We start from the raw sequence: 19,701 nt of genomic DNA, 5'->3' as shown, positions 1-19,701 counted from the left end.
GGAGCTATATGTAATTACAGAATTAGAGATGTTATCATATAATTGCACATCTACAGCCAAAAGTCGCCTCTGAGGACATTTAATTGAAATCTCTCATTTCATGCATCAGAAAAGTGAGGTTAAGTAAATTGTCCAATATCTAATAGGTAATAGGTGTTAATGACCAAATTTGGACCCAACTCCTCTAGTACCACTCAGTTTCATCTACTTCAGAGAGAGTCTTAAACTTTTCGTTTATCATAGAACCTTCATCAAGCCTATGACTCCCTTCATAGAGTAATGCTTTTAAACGTACAAATTAGCTTACATAAGACTACAAAGAAAACCATTTTCACTAAAATAGTTAAGGGTTCTTTTTTTATGTTTACAGGCCTTAGATCAAGAACTCCAGATTCTGATTCAAGTCATATCCCTTCTATAACAGTGGGAAAACCACTTTGCAGCAGCAATAAAATAAAAAGAGGGCATTTGACTCGATGGCCTCTGAAATCCATTCCTGCATTTTTCTGAGGTTTCTTTGAGGAGGTGATCCATGGATTCTTTCTATGTTCATTTTCCTCTCTTGTTCCGATATGTCTTGGCAGTTTTCCTTCATAATTTCTTTAAATATGTTTTATAGCCTTTTTTTGTCATGGCTTTCAAGGTATTCAATGACTTAAATTATCTTTCCTTGATCTGTTTTCCAGGTAAGTTATTCTTGGCATGATATGCCTCACATTTTCTTTCCTTTTTTTGTTATCTAAAATCCTTACCTCTAAGACAGAAGAGTAGTAAAGGTTAAGCAATGAGGGTTAAGAGACTCACTCAGAGTCCTACAGCCAAAAAAGTGTCTGAAGCCAGATTTGAAACCAGGACCTCCCATATCTGGGCCTGACTCTCAATGCACTGAGTCACCTAACTGCTCATTTTTTTCAATCTTTTAATATTTTTAAATATTAAATTTTATTTTCTTTATTTTAATATTTAACTTTGTTTTAGTATTTCTTTTTGTACCATGGAGTCATTAACTTCTATTTGGTACATTCTAATTTCAGAGAGTCTATTGTTTGTGTAATGTTTTATACTTCTTATGCCAAACTGTTCTCTTACCTTCTCTATTTCAATTAATTCCAGTGCCATACTCCCAGTTACCCAAACATAACCTAAATTTCATTTTTTCTAGCTCCTTCACACCACGCATATCAAGTCAGTTGTTAAATGTTATTGATTATTCCTCTGTGGCATCTTTTACATCAGTCTTAATGCTTGAATCTTAGTTTAGGCCTGCACTCCCTTCTCTAATCCATTCTTAATATTGTTACCAAAACAATATATCAAAATCATGTTTCTCCCTTGGTGTAATATTTGGTGACTCCCTACCACCCTCACTGTATCAATGGTATGGAATTCCATTGATTTGGGTACTTTTTCAGTATAGATTGTCATCTCATTCCCTGTGATTCGTCTCCCAGCCCTCCCATGGAAACTACCAAATGAGGTAGAGATCTTCTACCTAGCTCTTTTAATATTTCAGGCTTCCAAAAGTTACACTTAGGCTATCTGTCTATTATCCTTTCCCTTCTTCCTGTCATCCATTACTCTCTCACTGAATAAAATGGTAGCTCCCCATTACTCACAGTAGAAAATAAAAACTCCTTAACCTGGAATTCAAAACTATCTACAAAGCTGACATAAATTTTCCAGTCTTGAGATATCTAGAACAGAACTCATCATCATTTCCCCAAAATTCCTCTCCTCTTTCCAAACGTCTTTCTTACTGCCAATGGCACCAGCATCCCCTCAGTTAACATAGGTCCACCACCTCTGAGTCATCCTCAACTCCTTATTCTCCCATATCCCACATATCCAATTACTTGCCATATATTGTCATTTCTACTCTACCACTCTCCTACCCCCCCATTTCATCTTGTCTTCTCCCATCTCTGCAAATTTCCAAAGGGAATACCCCTATGCCTAGAACCTAACCTGATCCTTCCATTTTCTTGTCCTCTTTTGTTTTTGAAGTCAAACTCAGGTACCATTTCCTCAGTCCATAAAGGTTTTCCTGACTCTTCCTCCCCTTTAGCATAAATGAACCCTCTCTTAAATCACTCATAATTAGTACTTTGGCCTTTGGCCCTGTAATTATCACAGTCTACCTTGCATTACTATTACCTGTTTCCAATTTCCCTAGAAGACTGTCAACACCTTGAGAAGGACTGTGCCATTGTCATTTTTTCATTCCCAATACAGTACACCACTGAAATGAAAATGCTTAATAGATAATGATTGAAGTGAATCAACACAGTCCTTAGCCTTGAGGAATGTGTTTTCTAGTGGAAAGGATAAGAGAAGTATATAGACAAGTATAATATAAAAATAATATATTAAGCATGAAAACAGAAGATAGTTGGTTTTCATTACCAGAAGTCTTTAAGCAGAGGTTATATCATGGATATTGTAGAAGAGACTCTTGGCCAGGTGTGGATTTATTGAGATGAACCCTAACATCACTTTTGTTTCTGAAATTCTCTGATATTGTAGGAATACCAAAATGCTATATGGACTCAAAAAAAAGAATACATCCAATTGGGCCAGGGGTGAGAGACCTGAATCATGAAAGGCTTCATAAAGGAGGTAACATTTGAGTTGCACCTTAAAGGATAGGCAAGATTTCACATGGCAAAAATGAAATAGGGGACATGGAAGATAATAAGAATAGTATAAACAAAGAGAAAAATTCTAGACATGCATGGGGAGGAGGGAGTGGGTCTGATTCACCTAAAAGATAGGATATGTACAGGGGAAAAAAGATTAGAACCAAAATATGGAGGTCCTAGGATACTAAGCACTTTTTTGTCCTTATCATTACCTCTAAAATCTTTACCATTACTACTTTTTTAGTCCATCATCCAAGTTCTGGCTTTACTTTCCTCCACAGATCAGTGAACCCTAAAGGCAATATTTTCTGATATTCGGATATATGTTTCTGATTGTCTTAGTGGTAGTGTGATTTTTTTTGGTTGTTTATTTGTTCATATACAAACACCATTGTTCAGTGGGTCTCGTTTTATAAGAAAGAAACTACTTCAATATTTGAGTATCTACTTAAGGGGAAAAAAAGCCAGATAACACCAGTTTTCCTTATTTCTGAGTTCAGTAACTGGTACCTTATCAACCCAGCAGCTGTTTCGTTATTAAAAATCTGTTTCCATTCCAGAAGCTCAGAGACATCTCAAACCCTTGGGAAGTCCCCAAGCCAACTCTCACAATAAGAACAGAAGTTCCTACAAGAAACAAATATCCACCTCACTCTATCCCTTCTATTATAAGAATTAAACCTTGTTTCAAAAGAACAAATTCAAATATAAGTGTAAATGTTGGTGGTAGTTACCATTTTTACTGTTATCAAACTTGTCTCTGTGCAGGATCTGTTTGCTCAATAGAAGGCATTTGTCTTCCAAAGAATACATTCACTTCCTAAATCTTCTCAAACAGTTTTAGGGGGCTAAGACCAAATTTAGTGGTCTGTTCCCTGAACTTTGTACTTCTACTATCCATGCCAGGATCCTTACACAAGGGCCTCCTAGGCAAACACTAATTAAAGCTGACTATAGGGCCCTAAGCATAAATATTACCGACATTTAAGGCAAGACTTAGGCCAGCCCAACTCTCCCTTCAATATCAGAAGGATTTGTTTTACCTTCTCACAGGTGCAATGGTAAAGTAGGCAAAAGATCCAGGCTAAAGCAGGCCAGGCAAATTCTAGGGAGAGAATCCAGGGAATTGCCTCTCACAATATCAAGAAAAAAGGTGGGGCACCTTGGGAGAGGCAGCTAGGTTGCTCAGTAGATAGAAAGCCAGGCCTGGAAATAGGAGGTCCTAGATTCAAATAAGGAAGGAAGGAAGGAAGGAAGGAAGGAAGGAAGGAAGGAAGGAAGGAAGGAAGGAAGGAAGGAAGGAAGGAAGGAAGGAAGGAAGGAAGGAAGGAAGGAAGGAAGGAAGGAAGGAAGGAAGGAAGGGAAAGAGAGAGAGAGAGAAGGAACGAATGAAAGATATAAAACTTAGTAGCTTATAGGAATCTCTAAGATGTTATCAAAGTCATAAAATGAGTCAATTAAATCTACTTTCCCCTTGTTATTTTCCCAGCATAAAGTTTAACTACCTTTGGGCAAATGAGCAAGTAACTCTTTCTAAAGCTCTTCAAACCAAACACGTTATTTTACAAATCCTATCTAAGGCCCATGAAGTCCTTATAAATGATTCAAGTGACTCTACTCCCTCTTTTTCATTTTATTTTGGTTAAACTTTCCTACAAATTCATTATGGGGATCTTTTATGGCCATGTGTCTGCCAACTGCTTTTCTCCTGATAACCAGTTTTAATATTTTGGGGGATATGTGATTAAATGTAGGTATTTTCTTCATGCCTTTGCATCCTATATGATTCTTACATGCTTTCTCATTAAATCCACCAAAGTAGATCTACTCAGTATTATAATACTTGTAGGCTTTTTTTTATTGTTGCTGTTATTGTTATCTTAATTCAATTTGTCAAATGTCCACAAAGTAAAAAAACACTCTACTAAGTTCTGGGGATATAAGGATGGAAAATTGCATAGACTTTGACTAGAGAGTTCAGAATCTAATAGTAACCTCAGGCACATTACTCAGGTTGTTCATTTGTGTTGTCTTTCATTCTTGCTATATGACTAATTTCCTTCTTTGTCCAGTCTTAGATGTCCTTCATACTAAAATTTTCCATGTAACTCTGACTTCATCCCTAAGAGTAGTGGATCTATTGAGTAAAACTTGCTAACAGAGAAGAAAGAAAAGAAGGAGAAATAGACCTTCAGGTACATCATCAGGTATTGAATAGACAGATCCTGTGTCTCCCTCTGTTTCTACAGAATCTAAGAAAAGCATTGTAAAGGATTTGAAAGATTCCTCTGGAAGGTCAAGTGATATATCTCCAGAGAGTGTGCACTGGATAGCTGCCCTTAATTTGCACAACAAATTTCTACCCAATGAGTTCATTGGTCAGGAAGGCATAAGAAGAAACATGTAGTCTACAGACAGGGGACTCAAAGAAACCATTTTAGGCAATAGTTTTGCTACTCTCTGTGGTCTACCTGTAGCTCCAACAACTTCCATTGACCCTATAACCTTGCAATCCTCATGGTGCTTCCTCCAGTGTCCACTAGCAAATCATAAATCTGTTTCCCCACTTTTAGTGTCAACATGTGGTTCCATGCTATTTGGCAGCAAAAATGTTTCTATAACAGGGTCCAACATGGTTGTTTCTGGGAACTTTATTTCTACCCCCTGGTCATCAAAGCCCATCTCCTTATTTGCTTGCTCTTCATTGCACTGCCAGGATTTTCTACTTCTTTTGCTTTCCCAGGAATTAGTAATTTCCCTACAACTTCCTTCAGCTTTTATTTCTGTTTCATTGCTCACACTTGCTATTACTGCTTTTAAATCTGTTTTCTTCCTCACAGCTTACTATTGCTTCACTGTTCACACTAGCTACTATTACTGTTTCTATTTGTCTTCTTTATCCTCAATATTTATTGTATTGTTGTTAGTTTGTATTAAAATGTTCCTATCATATTCCCCATTTGCTAATTCCTGTTGTCTGTTTTGGTTCCTGTTCTTTGCGTTGCTGGGTACACCTTCATAATGAATACATGCCCCTTTTTGCTGATCCCCTTTCAGGCACCTGATCCTGCCACCTGAGTGAATTTAGGTCTGGCTCCATTCTTAATGTAAACGCATAGTGTAAAGATCAGGAGCCAGCTGGGATTCATGGTAGCTGCTCTGAGAACAGCAATTATTTTGCTCCTGCCTCTAGTATGGTGCAAATCTGGTATTGCCATTGTTATACCCATAAGAGTTCTGCCTCTACCCATCGTTGTTATAAAATTGTCTATTCCCTCTGTTTGCCTATCCAGAGAATTTCCCACTAAAGCAGCACTCCCACATAAAGTGCCCCAATCTGTTACACAGGGAACATCTGAGTGGATCTGCTCTTTGTTGCCTGGGTCATATTCTATCTTTAGTTTATAAGATCTAAAGCAGTGACAGGCAACTTTTGAGGTTGGTGTGTCAAAATTCATCAAAAAACCAAGCATAACTCAGATGGTGAGTCACTTTGAGAAAAAAACCATAATTTCACAATGTTTATAGTTTATATAACAAAAATATATAATTTTAATATATAACTGTATTTAATAAACCAAAAACTAATTATTTAACTTACCTGCTTAGTGGCTTCTTTGTTCATCTGTCAGTTGGTTTCTTTAGTTGGTCTTGATATTATTTAACTCATGTGGGGTGCCATGAACTAAGATAAGTGAGGGGGAGGGGAAATTCTTTAATTAACCTGCCTATTAGTGACTTTTTTGTTGCCGAATTTCATTGGCTAAATCTTCAATTGAAGTTTGGTATTGTGTACACCAAACAAGCATTACTAACTTCATATGTCAATCTATTTCTTTTTTTGGTTTTGATATTATTTAACACTGAGAATAAAGTCTCACAAAAGTACATAGAGGGAAAAATTATGAGTAAAGTCACTGCTATATTTTTCAGGGTGCTAAAAATGTCTGGTAAATTATTCTAGGCATTCCTTCCTTACACATGGGCCAGAGCCCCACCCAGACTTTTGCTTGCCCGCTCTGCCCCAGCCGGCTGGCTTGGGGGCACCAAGAGCAGCAGCTGCCACCTGCCAGCCTGCTTGCCCATGTGCACTCCTTCCAGGCCCGTACTCCTCCCTACCCCTGCAGGAGCCCCACATGCCCCAGCCACCTGGTGCACTCAGCCTGCCACTTGCCCCCCCTGTAGCCAGCATGTGGAGCAGTCTGTCCCCCCTGGCCAGCCAGGGCATGGCCCTAGCCACAGGTGCGGGCATGGGGCTCCCTGGGTGACTCTCAGGCCCTGAGGTGAGCTGAGTCTGCATTAGGTCATGTGTCATAAAAATGGCTACATGTGTCAGTGCTGACACATGTGTCATAGGTTTGCCATTATAGATCCAAGAGCTGCTATAGCTTTCACTTCTTTAATTTCACTTTCCCTCAATTTCTTGTTAGCCTCTTGTAATTGTTTTTTTAATGTCTTCTATTAGGTCATTCTTTTCCTCTGCATGTTTTTCTTTATCAGCCTGGAAAATGCAAAATGCATTTCTCCTTAGCTCTTCCAACCCCATATTCTCCCTGTTTGGGCAATTGGTTCTAAAAAAGTATTTTACTACATTGCAGCTGTTCTTGACAAATTGATGTCTAATATGTGCAGTGTTGCCTCTGTAAGATGGTCCTTTCCCAGAAGATGTTCCCCAGCTTCAATTAACCTATCAAGAAATGTCACTGGTGTTTCCCCACCTTCCTGTCTAAGTCTCTCAAACTTAGACAAAGAATCTGGTCTTTTTGAATTCACTTTCATTGCCTCAATTATAGATTCTCTAGCTTGATTCAAAAATCTATAAGTTTCGACCAAATTCAATTCAAAGTCAAGATTTTCTATAGGCCATGGTGTTAAATCAGAATTTCTAATTGCCTCATCAATAAACTGCTCCCTTTCCCTTTTTGTTAATAATTCTTGCATTAAAAGTTCAAAGTGAGAACAATCAGGATCATATATCTTAATGGCCCTTTTAAATTCTTTAATCACTTTATGAGATTCATAGTAGAACTTGGGTGTCCGTCTCTTTAAGGAGTCATGGTCTGCTGATGTAAACTGTTTGTGGGACCTGACATGCACTATGCCATATCTGGTGTTACATAGGTAATATCCTTAATGAAAACAAATTTTCAGTGGCATTGTCCATAGCCTCAGTTTCTAACTCAAGATTGGTGGGTGCTTGGGTTGTTTCTTCATCCCCCTTCTTGAGTAGTTGCCTTGGCTCTATTCCATTCCCCTTTCTTGATTCTACATAGAGTGATTCCAGTTGGTTTAGTTTAACTTGAATAGCTAGGATAAGTTGTTTTAGTTCGGTGTCAGTAAAATTTAAATATCCAGTAGCCTTTAGTCTGTGAATGAATGCAAGCTCTGCCCGTTTACATTGGTAGGTGCAGCCTATTAGAAACAGGACTATGGGGACATAGGATAATATTTTCTGTAGCAATAGATCCAACATAAAACTGATAGCTTGGCATCTGAAAATATTATAGCAATAATATGGTATTACTGCTAGCAAAAAGTATGGCATCATTGTAGAATAACTCCATTATGGCAATCATCATTGATTGTATGTAGCTACTATCTTGTATTGATAGTACTGTGGTTGGTTTAGGCCAAGTCTGGTTTCCTGACACTAAAGATTCAAACAGCTTTGAACAGGAAATAAAGCCTCTGCTTGGCTGCTTGATAGACAGGTTGGCTGATACAATGGAGCATAGCCCTTCTCTGGCTCAGTGTTCCATTGCCTCATCTGAGAATTCTGAGCAGCCCCCACCAACTGCCTTCTCAGGGAATTTACTACCACACTGGCTTCAAACTGTCCAAGTAGGCCTGAAACTGACAACCAGGCCCCAGAATGGCAGTTTGACTCTGAGAAGCCCCAGATCTCTTAAGTTCTTCTCTCTCTGGCTTTACCAACTGAAATAATGTCAGTCCTTGATGGGATGGTGTTGATATTATTGAGATACCAAGGTTTAGTTAGTTCCTTGGTACCCCACAGTGAAGGAGGTCTGTGAGCCTGCTTCATAGAGACCAGTACATTGCTAAGACTCCCAGACAGATTTTAAAAAGCAAGTCAGGGATTTGATTTTTTTGGAAACAAGGTAATATGAAGGGGAGGATTAAGAAATTAGGATTCCCTAGCTCTAAGGGTTCTAGCTAATCACCTTCCCTCTAAGATCTTCACATGGAGATTTCTTCCTTTGCTTCCACAACTCCCTAATCCCTACTGTGTCTATCTAATTCCCCCAGCTAACTAACTACCTGACTAATCCTCCCAGATTACTTTAGTAGGATAAACGGGTCTTCTAAGTAGCTTTAGGGGGAACCCTTTATGTTAGGGTTCAGCCCTAGTAGGGTTAGGCCTAACTTGGCTTCTGGCTTTCCTACCACAGACTGTCGGTACAGGCTAGCTGGTCACTGATCTTCAGAGCAATTAGCAACACTTTCAGTATGCAGAGAACACTGTTGAATCTTAAGAATGAAGGATTTCTCCAGACAGGAACACAGGATTTGGTATCTTTGGCTTCAGGGGATAGGAAATCAAAAACCCTCTCAGTTCACAAAGATCAGAGAGGAGGTTCCAGCTCCAGACAGTCCCAGCAACAGGAAGTCTAAGAGCTCCCCAGGAACTGCTGGTATTCACTTTTATCCCCTTCCCCTCATTCCAGAACACAGCCTCATCAGTTTCACAGCATGCTGTTGGGTCCAGCAAACCTGTCTTTGCAAAACCTCTATCTTTCACATGTTTGCCATCCACTTCTCTTCTTCCCTTTTTATACAACACAATGGGACACTGTTGAAGAAGACTTTAGTAAAGTTCCTGTCCTCCCTAAAATCATTTAGTTTAAAAACTACTATACTTACAAAGATAGAGAAATAAGGTAGGGGGATGGTTACATAGAGATGAAGGATTGATGTGGATTGTATGAATCTAATGTTTGAGGAGAGAAAGCAAAAAGAAACATAATGATTACTCTGAGGAAAAGCAAAAATGGAAACCAGGTACAAATATGGAAGCACTTTCAAATGGGATGGGTAGGATTGTGCAAATTTTCTTGTCAGAATGGAAGTGGCTGTGGACTGCATGAATTAGAACAAAATAAAAATATGGAATATGTTGCATTATGTATTGGATCATAATACTGTTGTTTCCTTCTCTGACAAGAATTGAAATCAGATGGAAGAAAAAAAATTTTCTTATCCTGTTTCTTGTAAGGCGTCAAAGCTACTTTGTTTTTAATCACTTTTTTTTTCATTTTTCCCTTCTGTTCTAATGTCAAATGGAGTCAACCATATTCTTTTAAAGAAATTCTTCGAGGAGACTCCCTGCATGGCTTTCCATTGATTTGCACTAAACTCAGGAGATGAGAATACATTGATTTTTCCCACAGTATAAACACCATACACAATTTCAATACAAAAAATGCAAAGTTCTCTTTAAATATGATAGCTCCTTCCTTTCCACACAGCACTGTTTAAAAAATAAAATAAAATCAACTTAAATGAAAGCACATCCTTACTGAACAGTTCACTATGCAGAGATTCTTAACAGGGGTTGGCTTGGTTATAATTTATGCCAATCTAGAGAACCCCCATCCATCAAAGCAAAAGACACTGCTGATTAAGTTTAAGCAGGCTGAAGTTATATTTATGCTTAAAAAGCAAACATTCAATATATCCTGACATAGTCAAGTGTATAATAAAAGACTATGCATCCTAGGAAAACATCTAATTAAAAAAACGTTCAGGAAAATGTCTCACATTCTCTTTCTTTTGCAAGAGAGGAATGTACTTTTTTGTATTGGAGAATCACAAGATTACAGATTTTGAGCAGAAAGGGAACATAAGGCATTTGTGTGTGAGGTACTAATAAGGAATATAAGTGCTCAAAGCATCACAAGTCAGTTTATTAATCATAGCCATGTAAGAATGGGGCTCCCCTGCTCTACAATCCCATGGGTGGTAACATAGGAACACTGTAGGATATGCACCCCAATTGAGATCCCAAACATCTAGGTCTCTACCCTTATAATTAATTTGTGTTACTGGGCTGATTCATAGATTCTCAATGGAAGAGGGACCTAGAGGCAGTCAATCATCAGGTTGACTGGCTTATTGAATACAAGGGCATTTGGAACATTTGCTAACCTTGCAAAATATTCTGAAAATATTCAGGAAATCTTCAAATGTCTTCATTAAATATATCTGATTAACTACTCTTGGGTACACAAAAACATCCTGGTACATAGGTGGGCCAATTAGTGGTCAAGCATGGAGTCACTTCTGTCATGTACAGTCTAGCAATAAGATAATCCTCCAGTGGCCTTAAAAAACCATCTACTTCAACTGCCTCATTTTGCAGTCAGGCGGTGAATCTTTATGAAGCACTCACTAGTACCAGGCACTTTGCTAAACACTGGGAATACAAAGTAAATGAAAAGATCATCTCTGCACTCCTGAGCAAGGTACTATGTAAAATAATTGAGTACATACAAGATAAAGAGTAGAAAAAACAGATCACAGAGAAGTCCCTAGCAGGTGCTGGAACTGGGAAAGGTCTTCTATAAAAGGTGGAATTTGAAACGAGTCTTGAAGGAAGCCAGGGAAACTAAGGCAAAAGTGAGGAAAGAGAACTTTGGAAGAATGAGAGAATTGTACACTGGCAAGTAAGCTCCTGACTTTCCAACCTCCTCCATTTAATATTTCCCCTGGATTAATCAGAGAAAAAATGACCACTTCCCTTACCAAGTTTAACCATGAAATTCTCACGGACACTTCATGGATTTTAATTCTATACTTCCTCATCCTTCTGCCTGAATAAACTGTAAAATGTCCAACTCTTCATATTTTATTTCAGGTTTCTTGTCAAAGATACTGAAGTAGTTTGCTATTTCCTTCTCCAGCTCATTTTATAAACGAGTGTCACACAGCTAGTAAATGTCTGAACTGAGGAAGATGAGTATTCCTGACTTAAAGTACTTCACTCCATCTACTCCCCATTTAGCTGCCCCTGCATAGACTATGCACAGTTTTATTCCACTTTTCATATATCCACTATGTATGCATCTATGCCATCATATCTGCTGAATATATAACTCATTCATCTCCGTCTTTTTGAATTCCCAATTTCCTTCAAACCATAACTCAGGTGTCACCTCCAACATGGAGTCTTTTTTGATCCTGGTCTCTCTCCATCTAGAAATCAAATTACATTAGTTTGTATATACTATGTATTTTCTAATTTTGATTCTCCAGTAGATTTAAGCTCTTTGAGGACAGGGATTATTTCATTTTTATTGCCCAATCAAATAACAAGCATATGTTCAGTTGTTTTAACCATGTCCAACTCTTCATGGCCCCATTTGGAGTTTTCTTAGCAGATACTGGAGTAGTTTGCCATTTCCTTCCCCAGATCATTTTACAGATGAGAAAACTGAAGCAAACAGGATTAAGTGACTTGCCGAAGCTTACAAAGCTAGTAAGTTTCTGAGGCTAAATTTGAACTCAGGAAGATGAGTCTTCCTGACTTCAAGCCTGGCATAAATATTAGGAATCTATTCCATGCCAACCATTGGGATTAGTGCAGGGAATTACAAAGACAAAAGAAAAAAGGCTTTTTTTGCCTTTAATGGCCTTAAATTCTATTGCAAGAGACAGCAAGTATAAACTGTACAACACATATGCAAACTGAATGCAAGGTTACAGTGAAGGGGCCAAGGTAATTGTGGAGTACACAAGAGAGGTTTTTAATAAATATTTGTTGAAGTGGATGGTCTTGATTATAAGTGTGAGTACGCATCATGTAGTTTTTCACTGAAAAGTACTCTGGACAGGATCGCATTCAATTAAGAACTAAATAAATGTTCTTAGATAATATTAATGATGTGCATTCCTTTAGAGATCCACTTAATTATATGAGAGACTAAGACCCTAGAAGAGACATCTGAGTGACTACTACATGCAACCTAAGCCACAATTCAATTTATTTTTATTAGCTACTGCATACACTTCTTTAGCTGAGATTCCTGCCTTCAAAGCATGGTTTAATGAACAATTTTCATGCATCTTAACTTGGGCACTATTTATTAAGCATTAACAGTAATTGATACTGGCAGAAAGCAGCAACTTTATAGGATCTAGAGAAGCTGGGTGATCTTGCTCATACATAGTCTTTTATTAACTAAAATCATTTCTCTGACTTATTAATATCAGGTCTTTGGTCTTCCTATAAACCATCCTTGATCAAACCACCTCAGTGAGTCATTTTCAAACATGTAGAGATAAGAATAGAGCCTGGGCAAATGATTTCATTGCTATAAAGAACTTCCAGGTGAGGAAATTCACTCTTCCTACAGCCAGCACCTGAGTGACTGGCCCAAGGTTATTTGCCTTACTAGGATGTTTCAGAAGCTAATCTTACTAATCTCACACATATCTTTCTAATTGCTATAGCCAATGGTGTCAAACTGAAATAAAGGAGATCCCTGCCACTACATATCTACTTTTAAAATCACAATCTAGCATTATCTTTGTCCTATTGCATTTTTAGTCATTTTGTTAAACATTTCCCAATTACATATTTCAAAAATCCTTACCTTTTGTCTTAGAATCAATACTGTACATTGGACCCAATATGAAAGAGTAGTAAGGGCTTGGTAACAGGTGTTAAGCAACTTGCCCAGGGTCACACAGCTAGGAAATGTCCGAGGCCAAGTTTGAACCCAGACCTCACTGACCCACCAAGCCGCAACACCCCCCACCTCAATTACATTTTATTCTATTTAGACAGCTCCTAAGGAGTTGGTGCTACAGGTGACCTGCAGGCTATAAGTTTGACACCTCTATAACTACATCATTGGACCTCTTTCAAACATACAATTTTTTAATTGCAAAATTGTCTATCTATATAACACCAAAATTATCTGTTGGTTTCATTAAAACATCATTCAATACAATGTGGATAAAAAATGTTAAAACTAATTGCTTGATGTATGAGTCCAGCCGATAGAATTCTTCACCCTCAACCAGCTGTTGTAACATCTATAAAAATATAAGAATATTAATGGACAATACTTGTGGGGAATGATAATCGAAGGTGTGAGCACCTCTTTTAAAAAGTCTTTCATGAAAAACTAAAAGTAGAACAGATTCTCTGAGCCACAAAAAGACTAGTTCTATTTATGTTTCTGAAAAATGTACTGTTGGTATTCCTTCAACATGTTTATTCAAGAGGACAAATGTTGCAAAATGCTGTCAATAGATGTACTAGTTAATAGATAAAATTAACATCTTACCGGATTAGGAACTTATGAAGCCCAACATCAAAATACCTGCAAGAAACAGAAAAGGACACACATATCAATAAGAAGTTCACTTCATGATGGCTAATAGGACAAATGAATAGGGAAGGGAACAGCCACTTATTAAGTGTCTCCTGTGTTCCTGGCACTGTACTAAAACTAAATGCTTTACAAATATCTCGTCCAATCCTCACAACTCTGTGAGGTAATTTCTATTAAGAACACCATTTTGAAGTTGAGGAAATTGAGTCAGAAAGAGGTTGAGAGACTAGAGACTTGTCCAGAGACTCAGAGCTAGTAAGTGTCTAAGGCTGGCTTTGAACTCAGGTCTTTGTTGATGGTATGTTTAGTACTCTTTCTGATAAGTTATCAGCCTGGAAAATAGATGACTGGTCACAAAGAAGAAATATATCTTTAGTTCTCAAATCATTTTTTAGGAATAAAATTCATGAAATTTAGTTAGTAAAATTAAATTAAATTTAAATGGATGTCCCAGACAGTCCAAAGGTTTTTAACTTTTCTGTGTGTAATAGTCTCCCTCAGGCAATCTTATCAAACCTATGGACCCCTTCTTGGACTTATATTTTAAATACAAAAAATAATATATGCAAGATTACAGAGGAAACTATTTTGTAGTCATCAAAATATTTTTTAAAATAAGTTCAGGGACTGCAGGTTATGAGTCCCTAGAGGAAGCCCAATGAGATAAACACAGGGTCATTATTGGCATTACAGAAGGATTTACCTCTGGGTCTTTTGAAACTGCAAGCATTTTGTGTACATCTGTATTTGTGAGTGCCGGGGGTATGTATTGGAAAAGCAAGAAAAGTTGAGTAGAAGTAGCTTTTGTTAATTTAAGGGCAAACTGAAATGAAAATACATTTCTCTGACAAGACCTGTTAAGAATGAATGATGGCAAGTGGAAATTTAGTTACAAAATTTCCATTTACGTAATACATTTCAGAAACATAGTTTCTGAGTTCTGAGCTATAACTAATTTGAAGTAACTTAGTTTTACCCCAAAGTGGAGAATTCAGATGGCATCCACAGCACTTCTTTTGCATGTTTCCCTCTCTCCATTTCTTTTTCTTCATCTCTAAGATCAGACTTTCTGCAGGGTAACAACCTTAAACTATCCTAAGATATATTTCTCCCCTTCCCCCAGGCTGCAGCACCTCAGACAACATCTCCTCCTTTTCTGATCCAAGATGAAAAAAATGTTGTTTATTATGACACTGATGAAATAAAGTCTGTATGGATTAACAAGCTGAATGAGCCTGAACTGAGCTGGTAGGAGAGCTGAGTTATTCAAAATTCAATTCCTACTAAAGGTCTTTTTTTAATCAGAGGAATATTTCAAGTCTGCCCCCAAACCATATTCCTATCTCTCCCATTCTCTCAGCACAGTACAGATTGTGAACTGTGAGCATTCATATGTTAGCAATGATCCTAATCATACCCAAGCTGTGTTGAGCAGATAGAAGGGTGGGGAGAAGAACAAGAAAGTATTTAGATTAAAACTGGGATTTCTCATTCTTTCATCACTCATTTGATGGCAGTTTAAATCCATTAGCTTCAGCTAAGAACTAAGTCTATTCTATGAGTAACTAAGAATGGAACAGTTAAAAATAAAGAAAGATTACAGAAAAGATAGGATTCTAGAAAAGGGATGATTCTCCCTGCAGTCACATGTGTGTCTATGGCTTCTGTATTCTTTTAATAAAACTGGTCTACTCAGAACATCAAGTAATCTGTTTACAAGATACTTTTTACCCTTTATAAAGAAAGGATGGAACAAGGTTTGGGTAGAGGAAGTTTAAGGATTCTCTCTTTTTTAAAAACCCTTACTTTCTGATTTTAAATCTATAGCAAGTATCAGCAGAAGAGTGGTAAGGCTGAGCAGTTGTGCTCAAGGCTTTCCTTGGTCACACCACTAGAAAAGGGATTCTCTAATAATCTCTAGTTATGCTGTTGACACAACTTACAATTGAAAGCACATTTCTTATATATGGATATATGTGTATTTGCACATAAGTATATATATATATATGTATATATATATATAATATTGCATACATATAATCATGTGAGTGTTTGTACATAGAGACTATCATGAATATCTTGACAATATTCTCAAATGTCACATAAAAGAAATATAAACATATATACATATACACTATGAGTAAAATATGGTTAACCTTTATTTTCAAATATATACAGGGATGAGACTTGGAGATGAACCTTGAGAAGAAAGGAGGGAGGAAAACCACCTTAAAGAGGCCAGAGACTATGATTTTCCCCTAGTGCAATCTAGGAGGAAGGGGTTAAGACAAGTGAGTGTCTATTATTTTCATAATATTTCAGATAGATGCTGTTCTTAACCCAGTTTCATAAATATCATTAAGCCCTCTTCCTTTTTCCCCCAAAAAGCTCAATTGGGGGTGGGGAAAATTAGGGCTGCTGCTAAAGTCATTGATTAAAACTGTTCTAGCCACAGAAGCCACAAAACCATACCAGATCAGAGACAGAGGTATCAAGGAAGGCTAAACTGGTGAATTGGTCTTCAATTATTTTTTCTTTTTTTTTAAACCCTTACATTCTGTCTTAGTAACAACTCCAATGGCAGAAGGTTAAGAACTAGGCAAAGAGGGTTAAGTGGCTTTCCCAGGGTCCTATACCTGGGAAATAACTGAGACCAAATTTGATCCAAGGTTCTCCTCAATTATTTTTTCTTGAAAAATAATCTTGTAATATAAGCTCTTTCCCTTTTCTTACTCCTCCTACTATTGCTAGGCTTTTAGCATTTTGGTTAATTTATGTGGTTGGACCAAGAGCTGACCCCAGTAAACTTCTGACTTTGCCATCTTCCCAGAAATCCACAGGCCATCTTTCTTAATTAGGCTGCTCTCCCTTTCTCTTCCAATTCACAGCCCTTCCCACCTTCAAAATTACATTCTTTTGGTACCTTTCCAAGATTAGATTCCATCTATTATCTTCAACATTTACTATTAGATCCCAGATCTAAAGTAGAAGTCAATTAAAAATGTGCTATTTGTGTATTACTGTGTATATCTTCATATCCCTTATGTTATTTTATATGTGTTTTTTGTATTAGATGCTACATGACAGAAGAGATAGCATCTCTTGTTCTTGTTGTGCATAATGTATTGCTGAAAGCACAACTGACATTCAACCAATTTTACTTCTTGTCACTGTAACATCAGGAACAGCATGTCTACAAAATTCCCTAAGAGGCATCATGGGGCAAAAGAGAGAGAACTGCCTTCTTCAGGAATATTGGGGTCTGAGTCCTGCCTCTGATCACACATTAGTTATGTAACCATGTGCAAGTTATTTAAACTCTCATTGATACAGTAAAATCCTTAAGATTTTATATTCTAATAGGATCCGTATTAGTGAAGGTAGTTTCCATACTACATACTTGCATACTATTGGGAGTTTCCTACACTATGCCTGCCAATAAGCACTCCCAGCAGCAATGTAACTGCCCATATCACAAATGTGGGCCATAAAATACATTTCCAATATCTTTTGTTTCAGCCTCAGTAGCGTGTCCTCCCCAGGGTCCTGCAGCTTACAATGACACTGTACTGGGCACTGACTCCCAGGTTACATTGCACTCCCACCTTATAAACCCAAGTCATAAAAGGGCCATAAAGCCAGCTAGTGATGGGGCGGGCAATAAGGAAATGAAGGAGTACAGAGTTATTAATATAGAAGCTTTGAAGGTAGAGGTAAGAATCTTGGTTATAAAAAGACCAGTAACCAGGGCCCTTGGGACAAGAGATGAGCACACAGGGTCCTAGTCACCAAGGTAAGGCCTCAGCTTACCTACCCAATTTCTTGAGAGACCATCATGAATGCCTTGACAATATGCCTAAATATACATGAAGGAAAAGAAGAAAAGGAATGTGACTATGTGAGGGCTAGGGGGGAAGAGGGCAGTGAAGACATAAGTACTGCAAAATGCTACCAAGAGTTGGCTAGTGGGAAAAGAGCTCAGAGTGATGGAAAAGTGACTGTCTAGAAACCCATTGGGGCTTGGCTTCTCTTCCCAGAGTTTCCTCTGTGCAAAGATCTGAGTAATATAAATCCCTAAATGTGAAGAGAATGAAGATACATCCAGTCTCTAGAGATGTGAGCAGTAGTGGAAGTGAGTAGAACCAGAAGAGCGAAAAAAGAGACAAAAGATAAGCACCAAAAAATGAAGTGGGAAAGGTTCAACACTAAATAAAGTAAAGAAGGAGTAGCCAAGTAAAAACTGTATGGGGTGGAAATTGAGGGAACCTTGAAAATTCCAGTTTATCCTCTTTAGCCACTATTCAAGAAAACTGGGAAACCCTTTCAAATGAAATGTTTTATTGAGGATGAAAAGCACAGCCCCAAAATTAAAAGTTCCAAAGGCAAAAAAAGCAAAAGTCAAGAAAACCCCCAAAGCAAAAGATCCCCAACTTAAAGAAACACTCCTTCTTTATAGAAAAATACAGCCCTCTGGGTCAGGTCCTGAAGGAGGAATCCTCCAAATCCACCTCCCCTAGCTAATGGTCCCGGATCAGAATCAGGGCTTCGGGTTCCAGGGCTGATTGGGAGTGCCTTGCAGAGCCTTCTGCCCACCTGGTCTCCTGGACAGGCAACCCCCCCCCCCCATGCAAATTGCACAAAGACTGTCTCACCCAGGCCAAAGCTAATTAAGAGTATTCTAAATGAGGTGGGGCAATCCTATCCTACAAGGGATGCTATCTCAGAGAGACCAGCTCCACTAACTCTTTCTGGGGTCCTAGGCATATACATTTTAGAGATATTAATGTTGCTAATATATTTGAGAATAACACACTAATTTCTCACTCCACACAAAACCTAGGTTGCGGGGCAGCTAGTTGGCTCAGTGGATTAAGAGCCAAGCCTAGAGATGAGAAGTCTTGGGTTCAAATCTGGCCTCAGACACACTTTCTGGCTTTATGACCCTAGGCAAGCCACTTAACCCCCATTGCCTAGACCTTACAGCAGCTCTGGCTTAGAACCAAAACATAGTATTGATCCTAAGATGGAGGGTAAGGGCTGAAAGAAAAACTTAGGTCACAAACAAATATGTGAACCAAAAAAATTGTTTTCAAAAACTTTAAAAAAGTAAATATGCAGAAAGGACAGAAAACAATGAACAGGTTCTATACTATGAATGAAATCAATCAAAATATCCCAGAGAAAAGAAGAAGCTCACAATACTCTAGAGATCATGGAAGGACAAGAAGAAACTCCAGAATAGTTTAAACGAGAAATAAAATGTTTCAAATAAAATATTCTAAACAAAATTTAGGCCAGAAATCATAGGCTCAGGGTACAATTTTAAAAGACAAGCAGGAGGAGAACATAATTAGAAGACACAGCAGAGAATCTCTCCAAAAGAAAGTCTCTGAAAGATAATTACACATTTGAAACACAAGAATAAAGAACTGAAAGAAAATTTGGCAGAAAGGAAGAAAAAGGCAAAAACACACTTTTTAAAAAAACAAATAAATTCTATAAAAGTCAAAGGAACTGAACTTGAAGATTGTATGCATAGAGATAACTTAAGAATTATAGATCTCTCAGAAGAATATGACAAATAAAACCTGAATAGCATACAGCGGAAAAGTAAAAATAAATTGCCTGGAACTTTGAAATAAAAACAACAAAGCACCACTCAATCAAATCCACATATTGCTACTAGAGATTAAAAGCCCATG

General features: G+C 37.8%; 1 protein-coding gene across 1 annotated transcript in view; it reads right to left on the bottom strand.

Moving 5' to 3' along the window:
- The window catches only part of HHAT (hedgehog acyltransferase), a 560,175-nt gene that overhangs the window by 248,688 nt on the left and 291,786 nt on the right, over positions 1-19,701 (bottom strand). The window contains exon 9 of the mRNA XM_001366441.3: positions 13,952-13,987. Within this exon, the coding sequence (XP_001366478.2) occupies positions 13,952-13,987 (36 nt within the window). The remainder of the gene's footprint in view (positions 1-13,951; positions 13,988-19,701) is intronic.

Source organism: Monodelphis domestica, chromosome 2, assembly GCF_027887165.1.
Source record: "Monodelphis domestica isolate mMonDom1 chromosome 2, mMonDom1.pri, whole genome shotgun sequence".
In the NCBI taxonomy this organism is placed as follows: Eukaryota; Metazoa; Chordata; class Mammalia; order Didelphimorphia; family Didelphidae; genus Monodelphis; species Monodelphis domestica.
This window is presented reverse-complemented; position numbering and strand designations above follow the sequence as displayed.